The 24,775-nt window shown below is 43.9% G+C and overlaps 1 protein-coding gene across 1 annotated transcript in view; it reads left to right on the plus strand.

Moving 5' to 3' along the window:
* LOC122899207 (NEDD8-activating enzyme E1 catalytic subunit-like) overlaps positions 1 to 22,418 on the plus strand; it is a 97,006-nt gene extending 74,588 nt beyond the window's left edge. The window contains exon 2 of the mRNA XM_044236802.1: positions 21,485 to 22,418. Within this exon, the coding sequence (XP_044092737.1) occupies positions 21,485 to 22,418 (934 nt within the window). The remainder of the gene's footprint in view (positions 1 to 21,484) is intronic.
* Positions 22,419 to 24,775: the final 2,357 nt, after the last annotated feature.

Consider the following 24,775-nt stretch of genomic DNA (forward strand, 5'->3'; position numbering starts at 1 on the left):
GACGAATTAAATTTTTCTCCACCCTCAAATATAATTACATACTTAATAAATCATTCTGAACACTCAAGAAATCAGTCAAAGGTGTGATCATATAAATGTTACAAGGCTACAAGTAGAAAAGTGACCACGATTTCCAAGGCAGGAGGATGGAGACTTGAATTTGGCATGGTATAGCTGAGGATACAGTAGAAGGGAGGAAGTCTTATTCAGAAAGGTGACACAAAGTATTATAAACAGCTGGGTGCAAAAGCAGATCATTTTAAAGTCTGGATAAAGAAGATGTGGTTCATAGATAGGATGGAATATTACTCAGCCTCCCCAAAACTGAAATACTGTCTTTTTTAAGGATGAAGATGGAACTGGAGGGTATAATGCTAAGGGAATAAGTCAGTCGCAGAAATCCAAATGCCATATGATTTCTATCATAAGCGTAATATGAGAAACAAGACCAATGAACATAGGGGAAGGGGAGAAAAAATAAAACAAGATGAATATAGGGAGGGAGGCAAACCATAAGAGACTCAAGAACTCAATTCCAGCTGGATTGCCCTTGGGTTTCTGTCACTTTCAGACAAACCCATTCCTGTTATATTTGTATACTTTATGACTCACTATTGTCTGTAGCATAGTTGACACACAATAATTTGTTAATGTCAGGTGAACATTATGATTGGACAATGTTTTACTTTATATTATAATGATGAAAAGTGTAGCTACCATCAGTCAACAGAGACACAATTCCAATACAATTGTCATATTCCCTATGCTGTACCTTTCATCCCCGTGACTTACTCAACCCACAATGGGAAGACTGTGTCTCCTACACCCCTTCACCTATTTCTTCCATGCCCCCCCTCAACTCCCTTCTGAGAACCATCTCTTTCTTATCTATAGTGACATTCTGATTGTGCTTTATATTTGTGTATTCATTTGTTTTGCTTTTCAGAATCTAGACAGAAGTGAAATCCTATAGTGTTTGTCCTTCCTGTCTTACCTATTTCACTTTAGTGTGTGCCCTCTGGGTCCATCAATGATCCAAAGGACATAAATCCCATCCTATTCTAAGGTTGAGTAATTTTCCATTTCCTCTAGTTTGCTTACCTTATTGGCATATAGTTAGTTGTTGGTCATAATTTCTGATGGTTGTTCTTATTTCCTTGGTGTTAGTCATGATCTCTTCACTTTCATTCATAATTTTATTAATTTGGGAACACTCTCTCTCTTTTTGGAATAGTTTGGCCAGTGATTTATCAATCTTCTTGAGTCTTTTAAAGAACCAGCTGCTAGTTTTGTTATGTGTTCTGTATCTCTAGTTCCTAACTCATTGATCTCTGCTTTAATCTTGATTCTTTTCCTGTCTTTGTGTGGCAACAAGGTCATGCTGCTTGGCCCATGAGAAAGGTATGCCATAAATCCTAGAGGGGAGGGGCACCCGGAGAATACTGGTCTCACCCACAAACACCTCCATGTCTCACTAGATAGGCTCGGGCCAATGCTCATGTAGGCCATCAGATATATCTTCACACCTACAGTGGCAAGATAAAGGGATCAGGGGGACTTATACCAGCTCCCTGCCTCGGAACAACACTGAGGTCCTTTTGGGGAAATCCTGGGAATCCACAGAAAGTCTGTGTTGTGGCGTCCTCCTCCTCCCCTCACCGGGGACTATCTTCCATCCGGCATAACCACAGACCCTCCCATCCACTCTACCCTCAGGGTCAATGGGACAGCAGGCTCTCTTCCAGATGAAGTGCAGAGGTACCAAAACACAACGTCATGTGTCTTGCCATTCCTCCATAATTTCTCTGTGAGAACAGATGGGGAAAGTCCCCAGCACCTGAGGAAGATATGCACCGCTGGACTCTTGAGTATTTTGATTTTATCATTTTCCAGTGGTTTCTACCTTGAATTTCCCCTTGCAGTACTACTGAAAATGTCAAAATAATTCTTCCTCCAAGAATACAAGTCAGCCATCAGATCTACCCAGAAATGAGACCCTAAGTACCATCTAGATGGGATGTCCTCAAATCATCTTAGTGGGATGCAGTCCAAAGGCTCAACTAGCTTGGATGACCCAGGAACCAGGAAACTGCCACCTTCCAGGGGAAGAAGGGACCCAAAAGCAGGGATGGTAGGAAAACACACTTGGATCATTGGTGTTTTCCTGTTAGAATGATGGCAGAAAAGAGATGGAGGAGAATTCTCAAGTAAGATTTATAACAAAGGAAGCTTTGCTAAGAGAGCCACTCTGAAACTAGAGTGTGAAGGACAACCAGGAAGGAAATCGTAGGCCCATCTCCTGTTTCAAGTATTTGAGCACCGTGAACTTTTGACTTCTGGCACAAGGACCTGCTCATTGGGAATCCACCACAACCTTGTACACATCCTTCTACTCTGGACTGAGAGACAAAGTAACACCTGTTAGCTTCCAGCACTCATCATCATTCTTTCAAAACAAGTGCCTGTGCTTTTCCCTCATGAACCTGTACTCTCTGCCAAAATCAGTAGTACACCTGATTTCTCTCCATGCTGTGTCTCCCAGATGATGGTCCGTAAATCCCCAAAGAGAAGTGTCCTTTTTTGCTTCATTCTTTCCCAGCACCCGCTTCTTGACTGACACGATGATGTACCAATGCAAAGGGCCATGTGAGGCTATTTGTACATCGTCAGGTCATGGAAAACATCATAGAAAACATTAAAAGGCTGAAGTCCATCTCACCTTAAATCCAGATTCCTGAAATTGATGTGTTCCCAGTTTGGTCTTTTTGGAAAATTTATTTCCAAAGCACCAGCCCTGGGTGTTGGAATTGAAATGTCTATTTTGAGAGAATGTCAGAAATCCATGCAATTTCCTCCATCATAGTCTATAAGGTACTCTAAATAGCTATACTTTTTTTTCCACAACACTACCATCAAGAAAACCCTCGCCAAGTCATAAACTCCATTTAACTGTTATCTGACATTTGTCAAAGTGACAGAGATTACTTGATATTGTTCAAAACTTAATTCCTTAAAAGTACATATGCTCATAAGATCATTAAGAAATGTTTCCAAAACTGTCCATAAAAATGATCTATTTAGATATCAATTGGATAAAATGGTATAATTGTGTTACCTGAAGTGGCTTGACAATTGTATTGTCATGTATGAATATGTGCTGTTACTCGGGGTTTTGTTTTCCTCCCATAGTATTATGTTGCATAAATCATAAAGTATTTTTATTTACGTTCATTTTTATTAATGTGTTTATTTATCATGTAAGAATTGTACTCACTTCTTTGTCAGAGACATAGAGCTCACAAGTAGGCAGAGCGGCAGGCTGAGGCGGTGGGAGAAGCAGGCTCTCTTCCCCTGACCAGGGAGCTCGACTTGGGCTCGATCCCAGGGCCTGGACCTGAAAAGAATGCAACTGCTTAAGCAACTGAGAAACCCAGGTACCCCAGGTAGAAACTATTTTAAAGAGATCACATTATATTTGCTGCCTGCAAGTGCCTATTTCCCCTGTGATTTTTCCAAGGAGTTCTGAATTGTAACTTTCCAAGAGACCACACAGTAGTGGCCAGTCCTGCAGGGACTTACAATGGGTGTGCCCCCGTGCATGCCAAGCTCCAGGGAGTACAAGGATAAGGGGTGAAACCAGCAGAGAGGTCTTGGGTACAAACACTCCAGGGTGCAGAGACCTCGGCAGCCCAGACGGGCCTGCCCAGATATCACCTGCCTCATCCTCTGTGTCCATGTAAGGACACCATGAATGCATGCCATGAATGCAGGTCCCGGAAGCGCCATCCAGTGGTCAAGACGACCTACTGTCCACAATGGGCGACCCTACTGCAGACCCGAAATTGAGGATGGGTGAGAGGCAAGTTGGAGGTCAGTGCACTAAGGGCCTTTCAAATCAGACACGCACGGGAATCCAGTGTTTTCAAAGAGTATCTCTCTGTCTCCTGCAGAAAGGGCACCTTGGGATCCAAATTAATGCAACTCACTGGAAAATAACAGACATATGTTTGCATCTTTATCTTGAGGCTCAGGCAGTCCGCCCCACAGACAATATTAGTAACTGTCCCCCATGGTTCCAAGGGGCTCCTGGAAGGAAAACAAGCCATTCCTGGGGAGGAAAGCCCCGCAGCAATTATTATTATTTTTTTACATATTTTACTTATTCGACACAGCAGGCATGACTTGGTTGAGGGGCAGAGGGAGAAACACTCCCCCCTGAGCAGGGAGCCTGATGCTAGGTTTAATCCCTGGACTCCAAGAGCAGTACCTGAGCCAATGGCCAATACTTAACCCACTGAGCCATCCAAGAACTCCTAGAAAGACTTTGTGAAACAATGTCGTATAAATAGGAGTTTTACAGAATAGCAGATGTAAAATGAACATTTAAGTCTCCTATGTGCCCTCAGGAGTATCTTTTTTTTTTAATTAAAAAATTAGTTACTTAACATACAGTGCATCTTTGCTTTCTGCAGTAGAATTCAGGGACTCATCACTTATATCCACCACTCAGAGCTGATCAAAAGAAGTGCCTTCTTCAATGCCCATTATACATTGACCCCTCCCCAACCTACTTCCCTCCAGGACCCCATGTGTGCAGGAATGCCTTCACTGTGAGAGTTCTGTCGTGACCCATCGCCATGGTGACCTGATGACACGCACCCATCCTTCTGTTTCAACTGCCACTCTCTTAGCTGAGCCCCTTGCAGTTTGGTGAACAGATGTAAAGGTCCCCATGATGGGAAATCTCAACTTCTGTTTTACAGGTATGTGCCTATCAATTTTCTGAATTTTATTCTCTCAGATTGGCTGTCTTACTTTTACAGAGACTGGGTTCTTTTCTTCGGGTTTTCCTTTCCACCCTCTGATATCTCTTCCTAGTTCGATGCCTGTATTTGTTAGTTTTTCTGAGTTATTTCAGTGTGATTTCTTGGTGAAGCTTTCTTCCTTAAATAACTTCTATGTTCAGAAAACCGTACTATTTCTGAATGCCAATTTCAGACACAGTCATACAGTGAACACACACAGGTCACACGCCACTCTGTTGTCCCTGGATCAAGAGAACCTTGGTGTGACCCAGGCCACACATTTGATGGAGAGGAATTGCAGGTCACTTCTTCTCAATGGAGATGACAAAATCAGAGAGGAACAGTCAGCAGTCAAAATGCAGCTGTTTTTAGAAGGAGAGACACTGGAAGATATCGGGGTGTTTTCATGGGTTGATGTGGAGGATTTCACGGGTCATCTGCATGATGCTTGGGAGTGGATGAAAATGGACTGTGACAATGGGTGGGTGGAAAGAACACTTGGCAGCTGAACAGTGGACTGTCTGTTGGTCTCAAAGATACTGCTGGGCTGGGTTCTCAAGATCGAGCTTATGGAGGGAGACAGGAGACAGTCTTCTAAACCTACAGTCTCCAGAGGAGATCAAGACACCTGCGAGTAGACACAGGATGCTGGGGAGGAATGAGAGAGTAGGGAGGAAATCACTCCAGCCAGGGTGACCTCACTTCCATCAAGGATCCTCAGAACAGTCCTCACATCAAGAGTAGTCCATTTAGCATCATACATCTCCTTCCTTAGACCAACCATTCCCAGCCCAGATGGTCACCTCCATGTTAACTCTTACCATGAACTGCTCCTCAGGATTGGTCAGCTGGAGCCAAGTGAATTCTCGGCAGGGTCATAGTGTGGTAGTTGGGAGTAGAAAGATCTATAGTTTGAATCAGCTTGGGAGCCAAGCAGAACACCAGTAACAGTGGGGATCCACTGGCCTTCAGGAAGGCCATGGGCAACAGTGCTGACCTTGCAAACAGGTGGGGGAACATGGCCAATGCTACACATTCCTGGTTCTTCACTAGGGCTCTATTTGGAAGAAACTGTCTCATTTTTTTATGTCAGGGCTCCAAACACACAGGTGACTGAGGACTGAGTCTCATGGCACTCGGTCTCCCCTAAAGAAACACTGGCAAAGGGGAATTTGAGATTGTGAGGGCAGCTCTTCTTTCAGGGGTTTCAGGGGCACTGGGTAGGTATCAGGGGCTTGGGGATCTCCATCCCCAGGGAAACAATGGCATTCCTGTCACAGATCCATCCCTCATCAGGGTGGCAACTCTAGACTGTCCCTTTACTACACTACATTTCAGTGCCTTCCACTGTGAAATGGGGCTTCCAGCCTGTTTCCACTCCCATCGGTGCTGCTGTGGGGAGGACAGGAGAAAGGGACACGGATTCTCTGTTTGCTGTAAAGCATCATTCTCATGTGAATGATAAAGAGGGGGCAGAAGATGCCAGTGAGCAGGTAAAGCGGAATGGGAACAGCGGACTGATATCAGAAGATAAACAAAAGGGGGAGGGAGCCACCAGAGGCGACCGGTGCGAAAGTAATACCCCAATACGAGCGAGAGTGCCCTGCGTCTGGGGACCAGCATTAACTTGGAGAAAGCACTCCAAAATAGCAAAGGATTGCGGGGGGAAATTGTGGGAATCGGGGTGGCTAGGGACAGGGGCTTAAGACCCCGGTACCAGACGGCCTCCCCGGCGCGGAGGCAGAGAGAGTGCGGCGGAGAAACCAGCTCCTGGTCCCTAAGCCACCAGCGCGCCCCAAAGCGCGTGGGTTCCGGCTCCTATGAGGGGATGGGAGCTGCGCCGGTCTGCAGAACGTGCGCTAGCCCTACCACAAAGCTTGAGATGCTGCGCACGTCCCTCCAGCTCTCCTGGGTTTCTAAGGCCCGGGGGCGCTTCTTGACCTGTGCCATTGTTTCAAAGTCTAAGCCGTGCGCGCGCGAAACTCTTCCAGGACAGAGGCATGCAAAAGCCCAGCCTGCGGCTTACGGACCAGCGCCCCGTTCTCAGTGCCCCTGACGCGCGCCCGACCCACAGCCGCCTCTGAAAAGAGGTGCGCGCAAGCCGGGCACTCCCAGCCCGGGCCGGCGGCAAAATCTCAGTGTGCGATCGCTGCTTGGAACCTCTCTGGCGGTCAGGAGCTCCCAGACAGATGCCACTGCCTTGGCTTTGGGGACGAGCAAAAGATCCTGCGCCCCCAGGGTCTATAACTTGGAACCTGCACTGCCAGCATCCCAGGGGGAATTTATTTAGCTTCTGCACCCAGATTGAGGCTTCTCTCTGAGACGGAGATCAGGAAGTGTTCCAGGGTGCACCTTGACTGCATAAGAGTTGATACATCCAGCTACATCTATTCAGTCTTCTCTCACCAAAATGACTACGGGGAGGAATGCCCAACAGAAGAAAAATACAGAGGATGGACCTTCTGCAACAGAGCTAACGGCTATCAACATAGACAATATGTCGGAAAGAGAATTCAGGATAACAATTATCCAGGCAATAGCTAGGTTGGAGAAAGCCATGGATGACCAAACAGAATTGATTAGGGCCAAACTGAAAGCGACCAGACAGGATGTTCACAATGTTAGGTCGGAGCTTAAAGCTACCAGGGAGGAGGTCCACAATGCTCTCAATGAGTTCCAATCCAATCTAAACTCTCTCAAAGCTAGGGTAACTGAGACAGAAGATAGAATTAGTGATCTGGAAGACAAACAGATAGAGAGAAAGCATCAGGAGGAAGCCTGGAACAAACAGCTTAGATCCCACGAAAGCAGAATCAGGGAAATAAATGATGCCATGAAGCGTTCCAACGTCAGAATTATTGGAATTCCTGAGGGGGAGGAGAAAGAAAGAAGTCTAGAAGATATCATGGAACAAGTCCTTCATGAAAATTTTCCGAATCTCGCGAATGAAACCAGGGTTCAGGTACTAGCGGCTGAACGGTCTCCACCCAAGATTATACACTCCAAAAAAACATCACGACACCTGATAGTCAAATTGAGAAATTATAATTGTAGGTATAATCTCTTTTAAGCCGCCAGGGCAAAGAGGCTCCTTACTTACAGAGGGAAGCCCATCAGAATAACATCAGACCTGTCCACAGAGACCTGGCAAGCCAGAAGAGGCTGCCAAGATATATTCAGGGCACTAAGTGAGAAGAACATGCAGCCAAGAATACTATATCCAGCAAGACTGACATTCAAAATGGATGGAGAGATAAAGAGTTTCCAAGGCCGGCAAGGCACAAAAGACTATGCAACCACCAAGCCGATACTGCAGGAAATATTAAGGGGGGTTCTATAAAAGAGGAAAAAGCCCAAGAATAGCATTGAACAGAAATATAGAGACAGTCTACAGAAAGAAAGACTTCAAAGGTAACTCGATGTCAATAAAACCGTATCTATCAATAATCACTCTCAATGTGAATGGCCTAAATGCACCCATAAAACGGCACAGGGTTGCAGATTGTATAAAACGACAGGACCCATCCATATGCTGTCTACAAGAGACCCATTTTGAACCTAAAGATACACGCAGACTGAAAGTGAAGGGGTGGAGAAGCATCTTTCAGACCAATGGGACTCAAAAGAAGGCTGGGGTAGCGATTCTCATATCAGATAAATTAGACTTCAAACTAAAGACTGTAGTCAGAGATACAGAAGGACACTACATAATCTTTAAATGGACTATCCACCAAGATGATCTAACAATTGTAAATATCTATGCTCCCAATATGGGAGCAGCCAATTACTTAAGAAAACTGTTAATCAAAATAAAGAGTCATATTATATGAATACACTAATCGTAGGAGATCTTAACACACCTGTTTCAGAATTAGACAGATCATCGAAGCAGAAAATCAATAAAGAAACAAGAGCATTGAATGACACATTGGGCCAGATGGACCTCATAGATATATACAGAACATTCCACCCTAAACCAGCAGAATACTCATTCTTCTCAAGTGCACATGGAACCTTCTCCAGAATAGACCACATACTGGGTCACAAATCAGGACTCAGCCGATACCAAAAGACTGAGATTATTCTCTGCATATTCTCAGATCACAATGCTTTGAAACTGGAGCTCAATCACAAGAAAAAGTTCCGAAGGAACTCAAACACCTGGAAGCTAAAGACCACCTTGCTTAAGAATGCTTGGATCAACCAGGAGAACAAAGAAGAACTGAAACAATTCATGGAAACCAATGAGAATGAAGACACTTCGCTCCAAAACCTATGGGATACAGCAAAGGTGGTCCTAAGGGGAAAATATATAGCCATCCAAGCCTTGCTCAAAAACATTGAAAAATCCAGAACACACCAGCTGTCTCTACACCTTAAAGAACTGGAGGATCAACAACAAATCAAACCAACTCCACACATAAGAAGGGAAATCATCAAGATTAGAGCTGAGATCAATGAGGGAGAAACCAGAGATACAGTAGAACGTATCAATGAAACTAGAAGCTGGTTTTTTGAAAGAATCAATAAGATCGATAAGCCACTGGCTACACTAATCCGAAATAAAAGAGAGAAATCCCAAATTCATAAAATTATGAATGAAAAGGGAGAGATCACAACTAACGCCAAGGAAATAGAAACAAGCATCAGAAGTTATTACGAACAGTTATATGCCAATAAGCTTAGCAACCTAGATGAAATGGATGCATTCCTGGAAAAAATATAAACTACCAAAATTGAACCAGGAAGAAATCAACAACCTGAATAGACTGATATCTAATAACGAGAGTGAAGCAGTGATCAAAAACCTCCCAAAAAACAAGAGCCCAGGACCTGACGGATTCCCTGGGGAATTCTACCAAACCTTCAAAGAATAAATAACACCTATTCTCCTGAAGCTGTTTCAAAACATTGAAGCAGAAGGAAAACTTCCAGACTCTTTCTATGAAGCCAGCATTACCCTGATCCCCAAACCAGGCAAGGACCCTACCAAAAAGGAGAATTTCAGACCAATATCACTGATGAATATGGATGCTAAGATTCTCAACAAGATCCTAGCCAACAGGATCCAACAGCACATTAAAAAGATTATCCACCATGATCAGGTGGGTTTCATCCCTGGGCTACAAGGATGGTTCAACATTCGCAAATCAATCAATGTGATACAACAAATTAATATGAGAAGAGAGAAGAACCACATGGTCCTCTCAATTGATGCAGAAAAAAGCATTTGACAAAATCCAACATCCTTTCCTGATTAAAACGCTTCAAAGTATAGGGATAGAGGGAACATTCCTGAACCTCATCAAATCTATCTATGAAAGACCCACAGCAAATATCATCCTCAATGGGAAAAAGCTTGCAGCCTTCCCATTGAGATCAGGAACAAGACAAGGATGCCCACTTTCACCACTCTTGTTCAACATAGTATTAGAAGTCCTAGCAACAGCAATCAGACAACAGAGAGAAATAAAAGGTATCCAAATTGGTAATGAAGAAGTCAAACTCTCTCTCTTCGCAGATGGCATCATTCTTTATATGGAAAACCCAAAAGACTCCACTCCCAAACTACTAGAACTCATACAGCAATTCAGGAGCGTGGCAGGATACAAAGTCAATGTGCAGAAATCAGTGGCTTTCTTATACACTAACAATGAAAATACAGAAAGGGAAATTAGAGAATCAATTCCATTTCCTATAGCACCAAGAACCATAAGATTCCTGGGAATAAACCTAACTAAAGAGGTAAAGGATCTATACTTGAGGAACTATAGAACACTCATGAAAGAAATTGTAGAAGACACAAAAAGATGGAAGGCCATTCCATGCTCTTGGATCAGAAGAATAAACATTGTTAAAATGTCTATACTACCTAGAGCAATCTATACTTTTAATGCCATTCCGATCAAAATTTCACCGGCATTCTTCAAAGAGCTGGAGCAAATAATCCTAAAATTTGTATGGAATCAGAAGAGACCCCGAATCGCTAAGGAAATGTTGAAAAACAAAAATAAAGCTGGCGGCATCACCTTACCTGATTTCAAGCTTTATTACAAAGCTGTGATCACCAAGACAGCATGGTACTGGCATAAAAACAGACACATAGACCAGTGGAACAGAGTAGAGAGGCCTGATATGGACCCTCAACTCTATGGTCAATTAATCTTTGAAAAAACAGGAAAAATATACAGTGGAAAAAAGACAGTCTCTTCAATAAATGGTGCTGGGAAAACTGGACAGCTATAAGTAGAAGAATGAAACTCGACCATTCTCTTACACCGTACACAAAGATCAACTCAAAATGGATAAAAGACCTCAACGTGAGACAGGAATCCATCAGAATCTTAGAGGAGAACATAGGCAGTAATCTCTTTGATATCAGCCACAGCAACTTCTTTCAAGATACGTCTCCAAAGGCAAAGGAAACCAAAGCGAAAATAAACTTCTGGGACTTCATCAAAATCAAAAGCTTCTGCACAGCAAAGGAAACACTCAAAAAAACAAAGAGGCAACCCACGGAATGGGAGAAGATATTTGCAAATGACAGTACAGACAAAAGGTTGATATCCAGGATCTATAATGAACTCCTCAAACTCAACCCACACGAAACAGACAAACACATCAAAAAATGGGCAGAAGATATGAACAGACACTTCTCCAATGAAGACATACAAATGGCTATCAGACACATGAAAAAATGCTCATCATCATTAGCCCTCAGGGAGATTCAAATTAAAACCACATTGAGATATCACCTTACACCAGTTAGAATGGCCAAAATTAACAAAACGGGAAACAACATGTGTTGGAGAGGATGTGGAGAAAGGGGAACCCTCTTACACTGTTGGTGGGAATGCAAGTTGGTGCAGCCTCTTTGGAGAACAGTGTGGAGATTCCTCAAGAAATTAAAAATAGAGCTTCTCTACGACCCTGCAATTGCACTCCTGGGTATTTACCCCAAAGATACAGATGTCGTGAAAAGAAGGGCCATCTGTACCCCAATGTTTATAGCAGCAATGGCCACAGTCGCCAAACTATGGAAAGAACCAATATGCCCTTCAACGGATGAATGGATAAGGAAGATGTGGTTTATATACACTATGGAGTATTATGCCTCCATCAGAAAGGATGAATATCCAACTTTTGTAGCAACATGGACGGGGCTGGAAGAGATTATGCTGAGTGAAATCAGTCAAGCAGAGAGAGTCAATTATCATATGGTTTCACTCATTTGTGGAGCATAACCAATAGCATGGAGGACAAGTGGCATTAGAGAGGAGTAGGGAATTTGGGTAAATTGGAAGGGGAGGTGAACCATGAGAGACTATGGACTCTGAAAAACAGTCTGAGGGGTTTGAAGTGGCGGGGGTGTGGGAGGTTGGGGTACCAGGTGGTGGGTATTATAGAGGGCACAGCTTGCATGGAGCACTGGGTGTGGTGAAAAAATAATGAATACTGTTTTTCTGAAAATAAATAAATTGGAAAAAAAAACTGCTGAGACACAATTTCCTATGATTTCATTGGTAGCAGTTTCCCTCTATGCTGTCTGTCACCATTAATTTAGAAGTCAAGATGGAATTCTGATTCAAACTGGATCCAAGGGACACAGTAAAAAAGTGTCTACTAGCTGAAGGGATGGATCTTAGGTCTTTTTGCAACACAGGTCCATATAGCTTTCTCCAGGAAACATGGTTCTTAGATGTGTAGGAAGGAAGAGACTATGTTTTCCACCAGTAACACTGAACATAACAATGGAACAGAATACGAACAAGGTTTCATGATCAGCCTCCTCCACTTCCATCCATTAGCCACATCTTACATGAGTGTGCTAGGTACCTTAAAAGGAACAAAATGACCTCACATTTGGGGAACTAAAGTAGCCAGTGCATTCCATGCGTTTACCATTCTACAATTTGGGCAAATGCATTCTGTGATGTATTCTCATTCTGGAAACAGAAATCTGTGCATGAATGTCTAAGACAGCTGAGTTCCCAATAGCCATAGACAAGCACAGCCCCCAAATCCATCATGGGAGGAAAGGACACATTAAATGGCATACATAGGCATCATGAAGTGATATTCAGGCATAAGAAGAAACAAAGGTTTCCAATATTTTAGGAAATAGATGGGCCTTGGAAACCTAACACACATTTTGAGAGCATGCACACAAGGAAAGAGGTACATTACACGTTCCCAGGCTTTGAGGACACTAGGGTAGGGACATTCGTAGACCCAGAATGTGGATAGTATGGTGCAGAGAGGAGAGGGGGAGGGCCGGTCATGTTGACATGGGTACAGAGGTTCCATGGGATAGGATGGCAAAGTTTTCCACGTAGATGGCAGTGCTGTCTACAAAGCATCAGGCATGTGAGCAGTGTCACTAAACATACACGTACTAACAAATACAACCGTCAATATTACTTAGATTCCATCACCAAAAAAAAAAAAAAAAAACACTACTCCAAGGCAATAGAGAACCATTAGGGTCACAGCAGAGATGCAGAGATGTTTCTGTTTGCTTTACTCAGACGGCCATGGCTAGGAGATGAATGATCCAAACCCTTGACCTCCTACTTAGAAAGCCAAGATTTGAGCTCAGGTTTCAAAATTAAAATTGTTCTCACCTACATAGTCCCTCAGCCAGGGGGTCATGATGTAGGTGCTATTTAGCAAAGGGGCACCAGCATCTGCAGACAGCCCAAAACCTAGATTGTATGAAGGTCACCGAAAAGACCCATCATGACACAGTGGCCTCTAAGATCACAGAAGCTGGGGCAAGGATAGAAGCCCATGTTAAAGATTACAGCCTGGTCCCTGGACTCAAGGGCACAGAGAAAAGCCACATCCTCGTGCTCAAGCCCATAATGCTGGAAAGTGTGTGGATCCATGGAGTACAGAATAGGGAAGCATTAGTCATAGCCAGTCTCAATGTGTACACACGACCAACAGCAGAAAAGCATAACAGAGGGAATTTAGTGTACTTGATAAGATTTCTGTAAGCCTCAGAATGGATCAAATTCTCTAAGCACACACTCACACACCAATGGCAAATAGGAAATCAAGGTCAAGCTTGGTTGTTAACTTTGGACCCAACACTCCTGGGGCAAATCTCCTGCAAAGCCAGCCTACAGAGTGTCATCACACACTCCAAAAGTCCTGTGTGTAAGGAACTTCCCACTGGTCAGAACACCGGGGAGGGTTTGGACAGCCACTGTCTTTGTCGGAAACACACACACACGGAACAGCTCAAGAATAGTGGAAGGAATATATCAAAGTCATTGACGGTGCCAGTGTTTATGTAAGTTATGATGTCAGTTTTATCCAGCATTTTACATGGGATTTTCTGAAGATAAATGATGAGTGAAGCAAACCACTAGGCTTCTTTTCTGAGAGTTGAGTTCAGCCCGGCAAGCAAAGCTGCTTTTTATGCCATGCAAAATCTTAGAGTCATGATAAATAAAGTCACAGCATATGGGGATCTTGGGCCCAGAACTCATGTCCAAAGAAGCAGCATGTGACACCTCAGTGGCACGTCAGTCAGGAGAGGTTATGGGACTTGGTCCTCACACAAAAGCCAGGTTAGGGTTCACATGTATTGGACTGACTATTTGACTTTGATCAGGCTCGTCTTAGCTAGAAAGACAAAAACCTTCTTCTTATTTCCTTCCTGCTCCACTCGCATCCCTTCCTCTCTGCACCGAGGAGAAGGTCCAGTGTGGTCTGTACCTCCTATGCACGCACACACATACACTCGCATCCTGTCTTCATCCATCCAAACTCCCTGCCTACTTCCTGAGCAGCCACACCAGTGTCCTCACAATGCCTCTGTATCCTCTTAGCTCCCCCGGAGGACCTGATGGAAGAGCTACCCATTTTGAGGGCAGAGGAATTAACAACAACTCTCCCTCAGATAAACCCATTTTTCTTCAAGATTTTATTTATTTGAAAGAGAAAAATACAGAGTCAGAGAGAGACAGACAGACAGAGAGCCAGTCAGTGCATGATAGTGCAAGCAGGAGGAGTAGAAGAGGGAGAGAAAGAAGCAGGCTCCTTTTTTGAGCAGGGTGCCCAATGTGGGGCTCCATCCCAGGACCCTAGGTTCAGGTCTTGATCTGAAAGCAGAAGCTTCAATGTCTGTGCTGCTCGGTCCCCTCAGTAAAGTCATTTTGCGCTTCTGAGGGACAACCAGTGTTTGATTTCTCTTTCCATGAATATCTGAGCACGTACATGCCAGAGGGGAGAGACAATTTCCTTGGTGCTGAGAGCCTGCAGTGAGTTTATATAATTACGGGACACCATATTTAGAGGGGCACTGAGAAAACACCACCACCATTCCTTAAGCAATGGATGGTCATGAGCATTTTCCACCAGGTCATTCTGTCTATGGAAAATAGCTTTGATTTGAGTTGCTGAAGAAAATGGCCTTGGGAGATTTGACATTCTAAGCCGGAGCCTTTTCTGGAGGTCATTTTTTCCTTCTCTGGATCATAAACTCAATGATTGCATCACATATGGTTTGCTTATGACATCAAGAGCACATTGATGAGTGCACATGGTGTGCACAGGATGCTTGGATCCTCACTGGGTTTCCCTTTCTCCAACTGCAGGCGGCAGCAACTGGAAATGGGCCATGTACATATTCTCCCATCAGTCCCTTTTGGGGGACAGATCTAGCTGAAGAACAAGGTAGGGCTTTGTCTCCTCATTTGGTCTGGAGGGCTTCCTCCATTCTGAGTTCCTGCTCAGAATGGAGGCTGGGGCAGACTGAACAAATGGAGTGTCCTGTCGAAAACCAGGACCCTGTGCTACATTCCCTGCAAACAAGTAGGTCATTCAGGTGGTGTGCTTGGCGCATCTGAGGGTTGGGGCTTGTTTTTGTGTGGGTCAATGCAACGGGACTGGGCATGTGGGTGTGATGAGTGCCTGTATTTCATTAGAAGACATCTCCCACTTAATGGAGTTCAGGACATTGGTCAAGATTTCAAAGCCAAACCTTCTTCATCCCTACTGCACACACCCACCTAGGACACCACATTCCTCGCTGACCACAGATACACCTGGAGGGTTGCTTAGGATTCCTTTTCCTCAAACAGGGATGAGGAGAAAGGAAGGGGCCTACATCTGTACTAGCTGGGGACATTTCTCAGACAGGGTCAAAACACAAAAGGATCAGAACCTACTGTAGTCTGCAAACACATCATCACCAGCCTTACAAAAATGCTCACATATTGAATGCACAGAGGGAAGGCTCAATGGCAAATGGCAACTGCCAGGAAAGCCTCATCATTAGCTTGACACCCGATCAAATTTCCTGACAATCTGCTACATGGCCAGGTTAGCGAGCACCCTTCTCTTGCCTGGCCTCTGCTATCTCATGAAATTGCTGATTCCTGATTGAGGATGGGGTGGGGAGGGCTCCTGGGAAACTGGGTCCTGCTAACTCAAAGGACACACCCACATACCACCAGGAAAGGAAGACTGGGAAGAATAAGCACTTTGAGGATGGGGACTCTTTTGGAATGCACAGATGTCAGGACATAAAAATCTTGTGTCTTTGGTTTTCCTGACCATGCACATCTCAGGAACAAATAGAAACCTCTAGGGTACTTGCGCTTCCATTGAATGCAACCCTGCCACACAGTGTTCTTGTGAAGAAATACAATCTCCTTGAAGAGGTGAGAGATAGGGAGGAGCCTCACAGGTTGATCCTGGTAAAGAAACGGTCTTGACAATGACCATGCAACAGTCGCTGGTTGGAGGAACTTGCCTGTCAGTACAACAGAGCATGCACATTAGTGTTTACCCTCTTTCGATTAAGGAGATTACCTGATTCAATTCCCTGTAGCTGAAGTTCAGAGTCAATGTTTCTCTCTTCATCCCGGCTCCTTGGACTGACCATTCTTGATGCAGCTGCAGCTTGCTCAGTCCATACCCATGTAACCCAACGTCTCCATACACTCCCATGTATGCTGGCCCCAAGCTAAACTCCAGGAGCTCTTCCTGCCGAGCCCCACCAGTGGACTGAACATTCTGTGTATCTATCCCTAGCTTCTTTGGATGGACAGGCGTGTGAACGTTCCACAGGAATGACAGAGGAAGCTACCCCATTTTTTATCAGAGTGGTACATCGGCCTTTCTTTGTGGGAGACACAAAATTCTTCTGGCTTTTTAAATCAAGGTCACATACAAAAATCTCAGCATGCACAATTTACAGGATAGGGAGAACTCTGAATAAGAATCTGTTAACAAATGTTACCTAATCCCAAAGACATTTCAGGGGGTCGAGACAATTACAGTAGGATCATCTACCATCTGTAGGGCAGTGAGCTTTGGTACGGGTAGCAGCTATTCCTCCTTGCCACTTATTTTGTCCAGTGGGACCCAGAACGTGGAACCTGTAGGAAGGCTGGGCCCATTTGTGCATGACTCATTTTGCTCTCTTCATACTTTGGGGCTCACAGGCCTCTAGCACACTTCCCCATCTTCCCCAGGAATGAGGGGTCCTCTGTGCATTGCAAAGTGGTGAATGAGAACCTCAAACCTCAAATCTCCCATCCCCCAGGGAACAAAAGAGTCATGCAAACAGGACAAAGCATGATTTGATGATCATACTGTTTTCTTTCCGGAAATCACAGGTGTCCAAGCTGGAAGGGGAGGCTGGTAAGTATTCTGTACTCTAGAGTCATTCACTTGTTTGCAACAACCTGGAAAAGGGGAAAGGTGGGGCTTCCTCACAGGCTCCATGATAAAACCACCCTGATTCCAGGTCCTGCAGGATTCAGAATAAGGGGCATTATAACAGAAGAGTATTTTCTGGGGAACGAATTGTGGCCTCATGGCCCTGTCCCCCAGAAACTACGCTGCTGCCTTTAGGTGGTGCAGGTTTGAGTGCAGGGAGGTGTGCTTTTGAGATGGACTTATTTCACAGCTACTCCATGCCCTGTAGCCCCAATAGGAGGCAGAATTACTATTCACATCCCTGCTCCTCTCCAGGACCTTTCTTCCTCCATCCAGGAAGGGCCAACTGCAGCTTAGTCCATACTGATTAACTCCCCACATCCACACACTTTTCCATACATGCACACCAAGCAAAGCTCCCTGAGCCCCATGGATGTCCAGACACTCTCTGTGTGTATCTACTTAGATCCCCTGGCTAGCCTGTGCAATGGCCTTGATGTGCACAGCACAGAAGGAGAGGCTCCATTTTTTAAAAATTTATTTTCAGCATAACAGTATTCATTATTTTTGCACCACACCCAGTGATCTATGCAATCCTTGCCCTCTATAATACTCAATATCTGATACCCCGATCTCCCACCTCCCGCCCCTTCAAAACCCTCAGATTGTTTTTCAGAGTCCACAGTCTCTCATCGTTCACCTCCCCTTCCAATTTCCCTCAACTCACTTCTCCTCTCTATCTCCCCATGTCCTCAATGCTATTTGTTATGCTCCACAAATAAGTGAAACCATATGATAATTGACTCTCCCTGCTTGACTTGTTTCACTCAGCATAATCTCTTCCAGTCCCATCCATGTTGCTAAAAATGTTGGGTATTCGTCCTTTCTGATGGAGGCATAATACTTCATAGTGTATATGGATTACATCTTCCTTATCCATTCGTCTGTTGAAGGGCATCTTGGTTCTTTCCACAGTTTGGCGACCGTGGCCATTGCTGCTATAAACATTGGGGTACATATGGCCCTTCTTTCACTACATCTGTATCTTTGGGGTTACCCAGGAGTCAATTGCTGGGTCACAAGGAAGTTCTATTTTTTAATTTCTTGAGCAATCTCCACACTGATCTCCAAATAGTCTGCACCAACTTGCATTCCCACCAGCAGTGGAAGAGGGTTCCCCTTTCTCCGCATCCCCTCCAACACATGTTCTTACCTGTCTTGCTAATTTTGGCCATTCTAGCTGTTGTAAGGTGATATCTCAATGTGGTTTTAATTTGAATCTCCCTGATGGCTAGTGATGATGAACATTTTTTCATATGTCTGATAGTCATTTGTATGTCTTCATTGGAGAAGTGTCTGTTCATATCTTCTGCCCATTTTTTTGGTATGATTGTCTGTTTTGTGTGTGTTGAGTTTGAGGAGTTCTTTATAGATCCTGGATATCAACCTTTTGTCTGTACTGTCATTTGCAAATATCTTCTCCTATTCCATGGGTTGTGAGAAGCCCCATTTTTCACCAAGGTGGTAAATTAGCCTTTCTTCATGTGAGGTACAGCAAGCTTTGATTCTCTTATACTCGAAATCAGATCCAAACACCTAAGCACATACAATGTCCTTGGTGGGGAGATTATAGAGGGAGAGTCTGTTACCCATGGATACCCGATTCCAAAGACCCTGCAGGAAACAGCATGTTCTGTTACGGTCCACAGGTAGTGAGCTTTTTCATGGGTACTACTTACAGTGCCTTGGCACCTGTTTTGTCCAATGGACCCAGGACATGCAACCTTTAAGTACATTCCATATCACTGCCCATGGCCCTGCCCATCACCAAGAGAAAAAAAGAGCTGGGCACACAGGCCAAGGCATGATTTGATGTCCATAATATTTTCTTTTCTGAAATCACAGGTAGTCCTGCTGGAAAGGGAGAGTGGTAAGTATGCTGTATTCTAGAGTTACTCATTGGTTTGGAGCAACCTGGACAAAGGGCAAGGTGGGGCTTCATTGCAGGCTCCATCTTGAGAGCCACACAGAATCCAGATCCTGCAACAAGGAATCTAAAGGTCATGTTCCAGACCGTGACCCGAGGCCTCATGACCCTGCCCCAGAAGCTACCATGCTGGTCTTAAGTGCTATAGGATTGAGTGGTGGGTAGGAGGTGTGTTTACAAGGGAACCCATGTCCTTTGATTCTCAGGGTTGGTGTTTGTGTCAGTTGAGTGAATGGTATGTTCTCATACGTGTCTGTTCCCTTCCACATGGCGATTAATGGTGTCTACTTTCTCAGGGAAGTTTCCCATCACCATCATGTCATGAACGTCCAAGCACATGAAAACTCTTCTACAACCACAATTTAAATAGGTGTTCTTTTTCTTTCAATATTTTATCTATTTATTTGTTAGACAGAGATCACAAATTGGCAGAGAGGAAGGCAGAGAGAGAGGAAGGGAAGCAGGCTCCCTGCTGAGCAGAGAGCCTGATGTGAGTCTCAATCCCAGGACATTGGGACCATGACCTGAGCTGAAAGCGGAGGCTCAACCCTACTGAGCCACACAGGCGCCCCTTAAATAGGCATTTTTTCCTTGCAAATACACATCAATTCCCCTAGAAAACAGATCCCATCGCTAACTAGGAAAAGTTAAGAAGGGGGAAACTGTGCCCAAAGACACAAGTGTATCTTTTCCAATCCCTTTTACTGCGTCAGTGTCTATGGGTCTCTGATGTCATGGTATGTCACGGGCATGAATGGTCACAGTACCTCTCTCTTGCCACGTCACTCACACACACGTCTCTGCATCAGAGGCCTCATGATGCATCTTCCCAACCTCACTGGAAGCACTGAGTGCTGGGACAGACTGATTCCTTCTGCAGACGGCTTCTGGGGCAGCCTCATGCAACAGCCTATTCAGGGAAGACCCTGACAAAGGAACAGTGGCCAGGAATAGATGGGGGCAATTCACTCCGTGTTTCCCGATGGAGATCTACCATTTCCTTGAAGATACTGTGTCTAAGAATTAAACTGGCCTTTTCCCATGGGAAATCACACACCCACCACTGGTCCTAGGTGGGGCTTTCTGAGGTAGGCCCAAAAGGTGTCCTATCAAAGGAGAAATGAGGTCTTCTTTAGGGACTGAGCATCACTGTGGGGACTTGGGCACCCTCCATGCAGGAATGGGGGTGCTCTGTGCATTGCAAAGTTGTGAAAGAGAACCTCAAACCTCAACAGGTGTGACAGGACAATCACCACACATTTCACTAGCCATCTGTCCATGCAAGAGGGGCTTGTTTTATTCAGAAGGTCTGGACCAATAGAAAAGTCACGGGAGTTCCATGCCTAGGAATGGAAACAGCCAAGTCAGCGTTTCAGGGTTTTTTGGGAGCAAACAAAGTCTTGTTTTGTCTTCTCTTAGTGAGAAACACGTGTTTGAAAAGAATCTGATTTTCTGACATCTCTTTTCCTCACTCGCATGTGCAGGATCCATGGGAGTACCTTTTGCGGCTCTCTGAGGACACTCTACAGGATCTTCCCGGGTTGCTGCACAATTCTGCATTCCACTAGTTACATACAAAGTATCAAATTTTCTGCATCCTTCCAACATGGGTTTTGGGCTTGAATTCCTGGTTTGGGTCCTCACTATCCTAACAGACAATGCCACAGCTCAACATCCTTTGGATTGGCATTTCCCTAATGATGCCTTATATTTAGCATCTTTTCATAAGTGTCTCAAATATGTGGGGTGCCTTTTCATTCTGTTTGCTGTTTTAGAAGAGGATGCTTTTTCTAGGTGGTCCTCTTGACAAGCATAGGGATGCCAACAAGAGCGCATTTCTTTGGGCATTTTTATTTCACTCCCACGTGTTCCTGCCTATTTGTGGCCAGCACCATCCTGTTAGCTCAGGGGAGTGATCCAATGTATTGGAAGTTCAGCTTCTAGGGACCCACCACCTACTTCTTCACCTACGTTTTGACTCCTTGTGTTTTTTGTGGTTCCATATCCATTCTAGCAGTTTCTCTGTTTTGAGAGCACCAAAACATGTATGTGGACTGGACTGTATCATAGCCAGAAGAGGGATAAATGACATGATATCCCTTCTGAATTATGAAGATGCTGTATTAGATCCAAGCTCCATTGTCCCTTTAATAGATGGGGGGACAGAAGGTTTTAAAGGAAATGCCCAGGTGATTCTGCCTGGAATGACTGCTTGTATTGAATGCACACTAGAACTGTATCCTCCACAGGTTAGTTTTCCCATGTGCACCATTGCGTCTATGCCCAGGCTACCAGAACACTGTATTGAGTATGTAAGGATACTGCAATGGCCTAAGGAGCAGCCTTTCGGAGAAGGAGTTCCATTAGATGGAGATGATCCTGATCATATTCAGTGGATTTTCCAAAAGTCCCTCGAGAGTGCATCACAATATAATATTAGGGGTGTGACCTATAGACTCACTCAAGGACTAGTAAAACGAATAATTCCTGCAGTAGCTTCTACAAATGCGGTCATAGCAGCTGTGTGTGCCACTGAGGTTTTTAAAATAGCCACAAGTGCATATATTCCTCTTAATAATTACTTGGTATTCAATGATGTAGATGGACTATACAAATACACATTTGAAGCACAGAGAAAGGAAAACTGCCCAGCTTGTAGTCAGCTTCCTCAAAGTATTCAGTTTTCTCCACCTGCTAAACTACAGGAGGTTTTGGATTATTTAATCAATAGTGCTTCTCTGCAGATGCAATCTCCAGCCATCACAGCTACATTAAAGGGAAAAAATAGAACACTTTACCTACAGTCAGCAACCTCTATTGAAGAACGAACAAGGCCAAATCTCTCCAAATTGTTGAAAGAATTGGGACTCGTTGATGGGCAAGAACTGGCAGATGCTGATGTCACCGCACCACAGACTGTACTATTCAAACTTCATTTTATTTCTTAAGGAAAATAAACTTGTGCCTAATAGAAAACTCATGGAAATATATTATGTGGATGCTAAGACATTTAATGTCATTTTAAGCTTTAGTGTTGCTGGAATTTGACTTTTATATAATGAACCACTCTTTTTAAAATTTATAACTTCCCCTTGAAGACAGAATTTTGGGGTTGGTACTTGTAAGCATTTTCATTAGTAATATGGGAAATGATGCTTGGAGAGAGAGAATGAACAAATGTATTGCTTCTTTCAAAAGAAGAGGCAAGCACTCTCTTGTGTCTGTCTTTTGTTACTGTGGTCTAAGATTGCATTCCTCAGTTTTCATTTGAGCACTCACATAAAGAAAAGATGTCCCTCTAAAGAAAAAAAGAAAATTGAGTTTTAAATGACCTTGACTATTACACCCTGACATCTAGAACATGTTGAACATAGACAATTTCTTGCTTGATTTAACTCATTTAATTGTGGTTGTCCAAATGAATATTAATTATTGCAAAGGTTACCTTGTCTATAATAATTTGTAAATAGTATTATAGCTGAATACCTGTGCATGGATATGGGAACTATTTTCATGTTTACTTGTAGTGCCATAGAGGCCAGTATGCACAATATTAAAGCCAAGACGTGGATGTCTAAAAGAATTTAATGCTCAGGCAGTTATCACTGATGTTTTCACACTATTTATTAATAAAATCATATATTGTCTAAAAAAAAAAGAATAGTCCAGGTTGGGCAGCAGAGAAGAGGGAGAGGAAGAAGGCTTCACACTTAGAAAGGTGTCCAATGCAGGGCCTGATCCTCCAGGATCCAGGGATCCTGACCTCAGTCAAACTCAGATGCTTAACCAACTGTGCCACCCCGGGACTTCACAATTAATTTAATATTTTATAGTCATGCTGATTTTGAAGAATTGTGTGTATCAGGACAGGGATTAAACTGTATTTTTCAGATTCAGGCAGTGACGTCTTCTTTCCCCTCTATGAGAATCTGGTAGCCAGCTGCTTTTCTCCACCACCAAGAATTGCTCCTTATTTCTTGTCCTGAGAATGTAAGACTATTGCCGATATGGAAACATTCCCCAATTTAGAAGATTTAGAACAGGAGGGGATATGTATGCTCCCTTCCATAAACACAAAGCACATCCAGGAATGCCTGTATGTTTCTTTTATTTAAGGGACAAACTCTTGATTTAGGCTTAGGTCCTGATATCAGGGTTGTCAGATTGAGCCCATGACATGTGTCATGCTCTGCACCACAGATAGAGTCTGCGTAAAGGTCTCTATATCTCTTCATACCTCCCCTTCCAATCTTGGCTACCAGAAGTTCCACGATGTCTATGCCAGACTAAAGGAGGATTGTGTAGGACAAGAGGTGATCCAGACATCAATCACCATTGGCAACTAGTGACAGGAGACTAAATAAACTTCCTGCTGCTCACAGAACCAAACAGAAGACTTGCAGAAATCCTATTACAACTGCATTTCACATGACCTCTTAGCAATGCTTACTTCTAGAATCTTCATATTAGAAATATGTTCTCATTCATCTACCCTGAATCTTCAGTGATATGGAATTCCTACAAGAGATGTGCAAACACTCCACCTCCTCATGTCTTCTCTACTTTATGTGAGTGACCTTCTTACTGACGCTCCTGATTTTGGCTGAGATGATGATTCCAGGGTTGTGAGATCAAGCCCTGCAAAGTGTGTGGCACCTGCCCAGTGTCTCCCTCTATCTCTCTCTCGAACCTCCCCCTCTTAAAATAAAAGACAAACAAACAAAAAAAACAGCACTTCCACTCAGAGATCCATTTGTAAAGATGCCCGATATTTTTTACTCTAGTTTACTGGCCCTAAAAAGAATGTGTTGACAGAAAACACTATTTTGGAGAGAATGTCTATTTATAAAATAACCCTGCAATAATTCAGGATTCTGCTAACAGAAGCAAACTGTAGTCAGATTTTTTTTTTTGGAGGAGGGGCTTGCAGAACCTTCTCCATATGTGCCACTAAGGAAATTTCCCCAAGCAACAAATTCTAGTTATTCTGGCTAAAGGTACATTTCCAATTTAAAGGAAAAGAAGAAGGTATATTTCCCTCTGGAAGAAAAACAGAAGCCAGCAAAAGAGGCACCCAAGTCACACCATGAACCTCAACCCAGGCAGAAAGTTCAGAACGAGGACAACTTACTGCTGTGATGCACATCCACCATGGAGATGACAGGGGTCATACTACTGTACATGTTGCACTTGAATCTGCACTGAAGAGACAGAGGACAGATGCACTGGATGCTGCCAAGGAGGCCAAGTCACCTGAGCCTCGAAGAACCACCTGCAAAAACACAGAGAGCATTTAGCTGAGGTT

Source organism: Neovison vison, chromosome 2 (genome assembly GCF_020171115.1).
Source record: "Neovison vison isolate M4711 chromosome 2, ASM_NN_V1, whole genome shotgun sequence".
NCBI lineage: Eukaryota > Metazoa > Chordata > Mammalia > Carnivora > Mustelidae > Neogale > Neogale vison.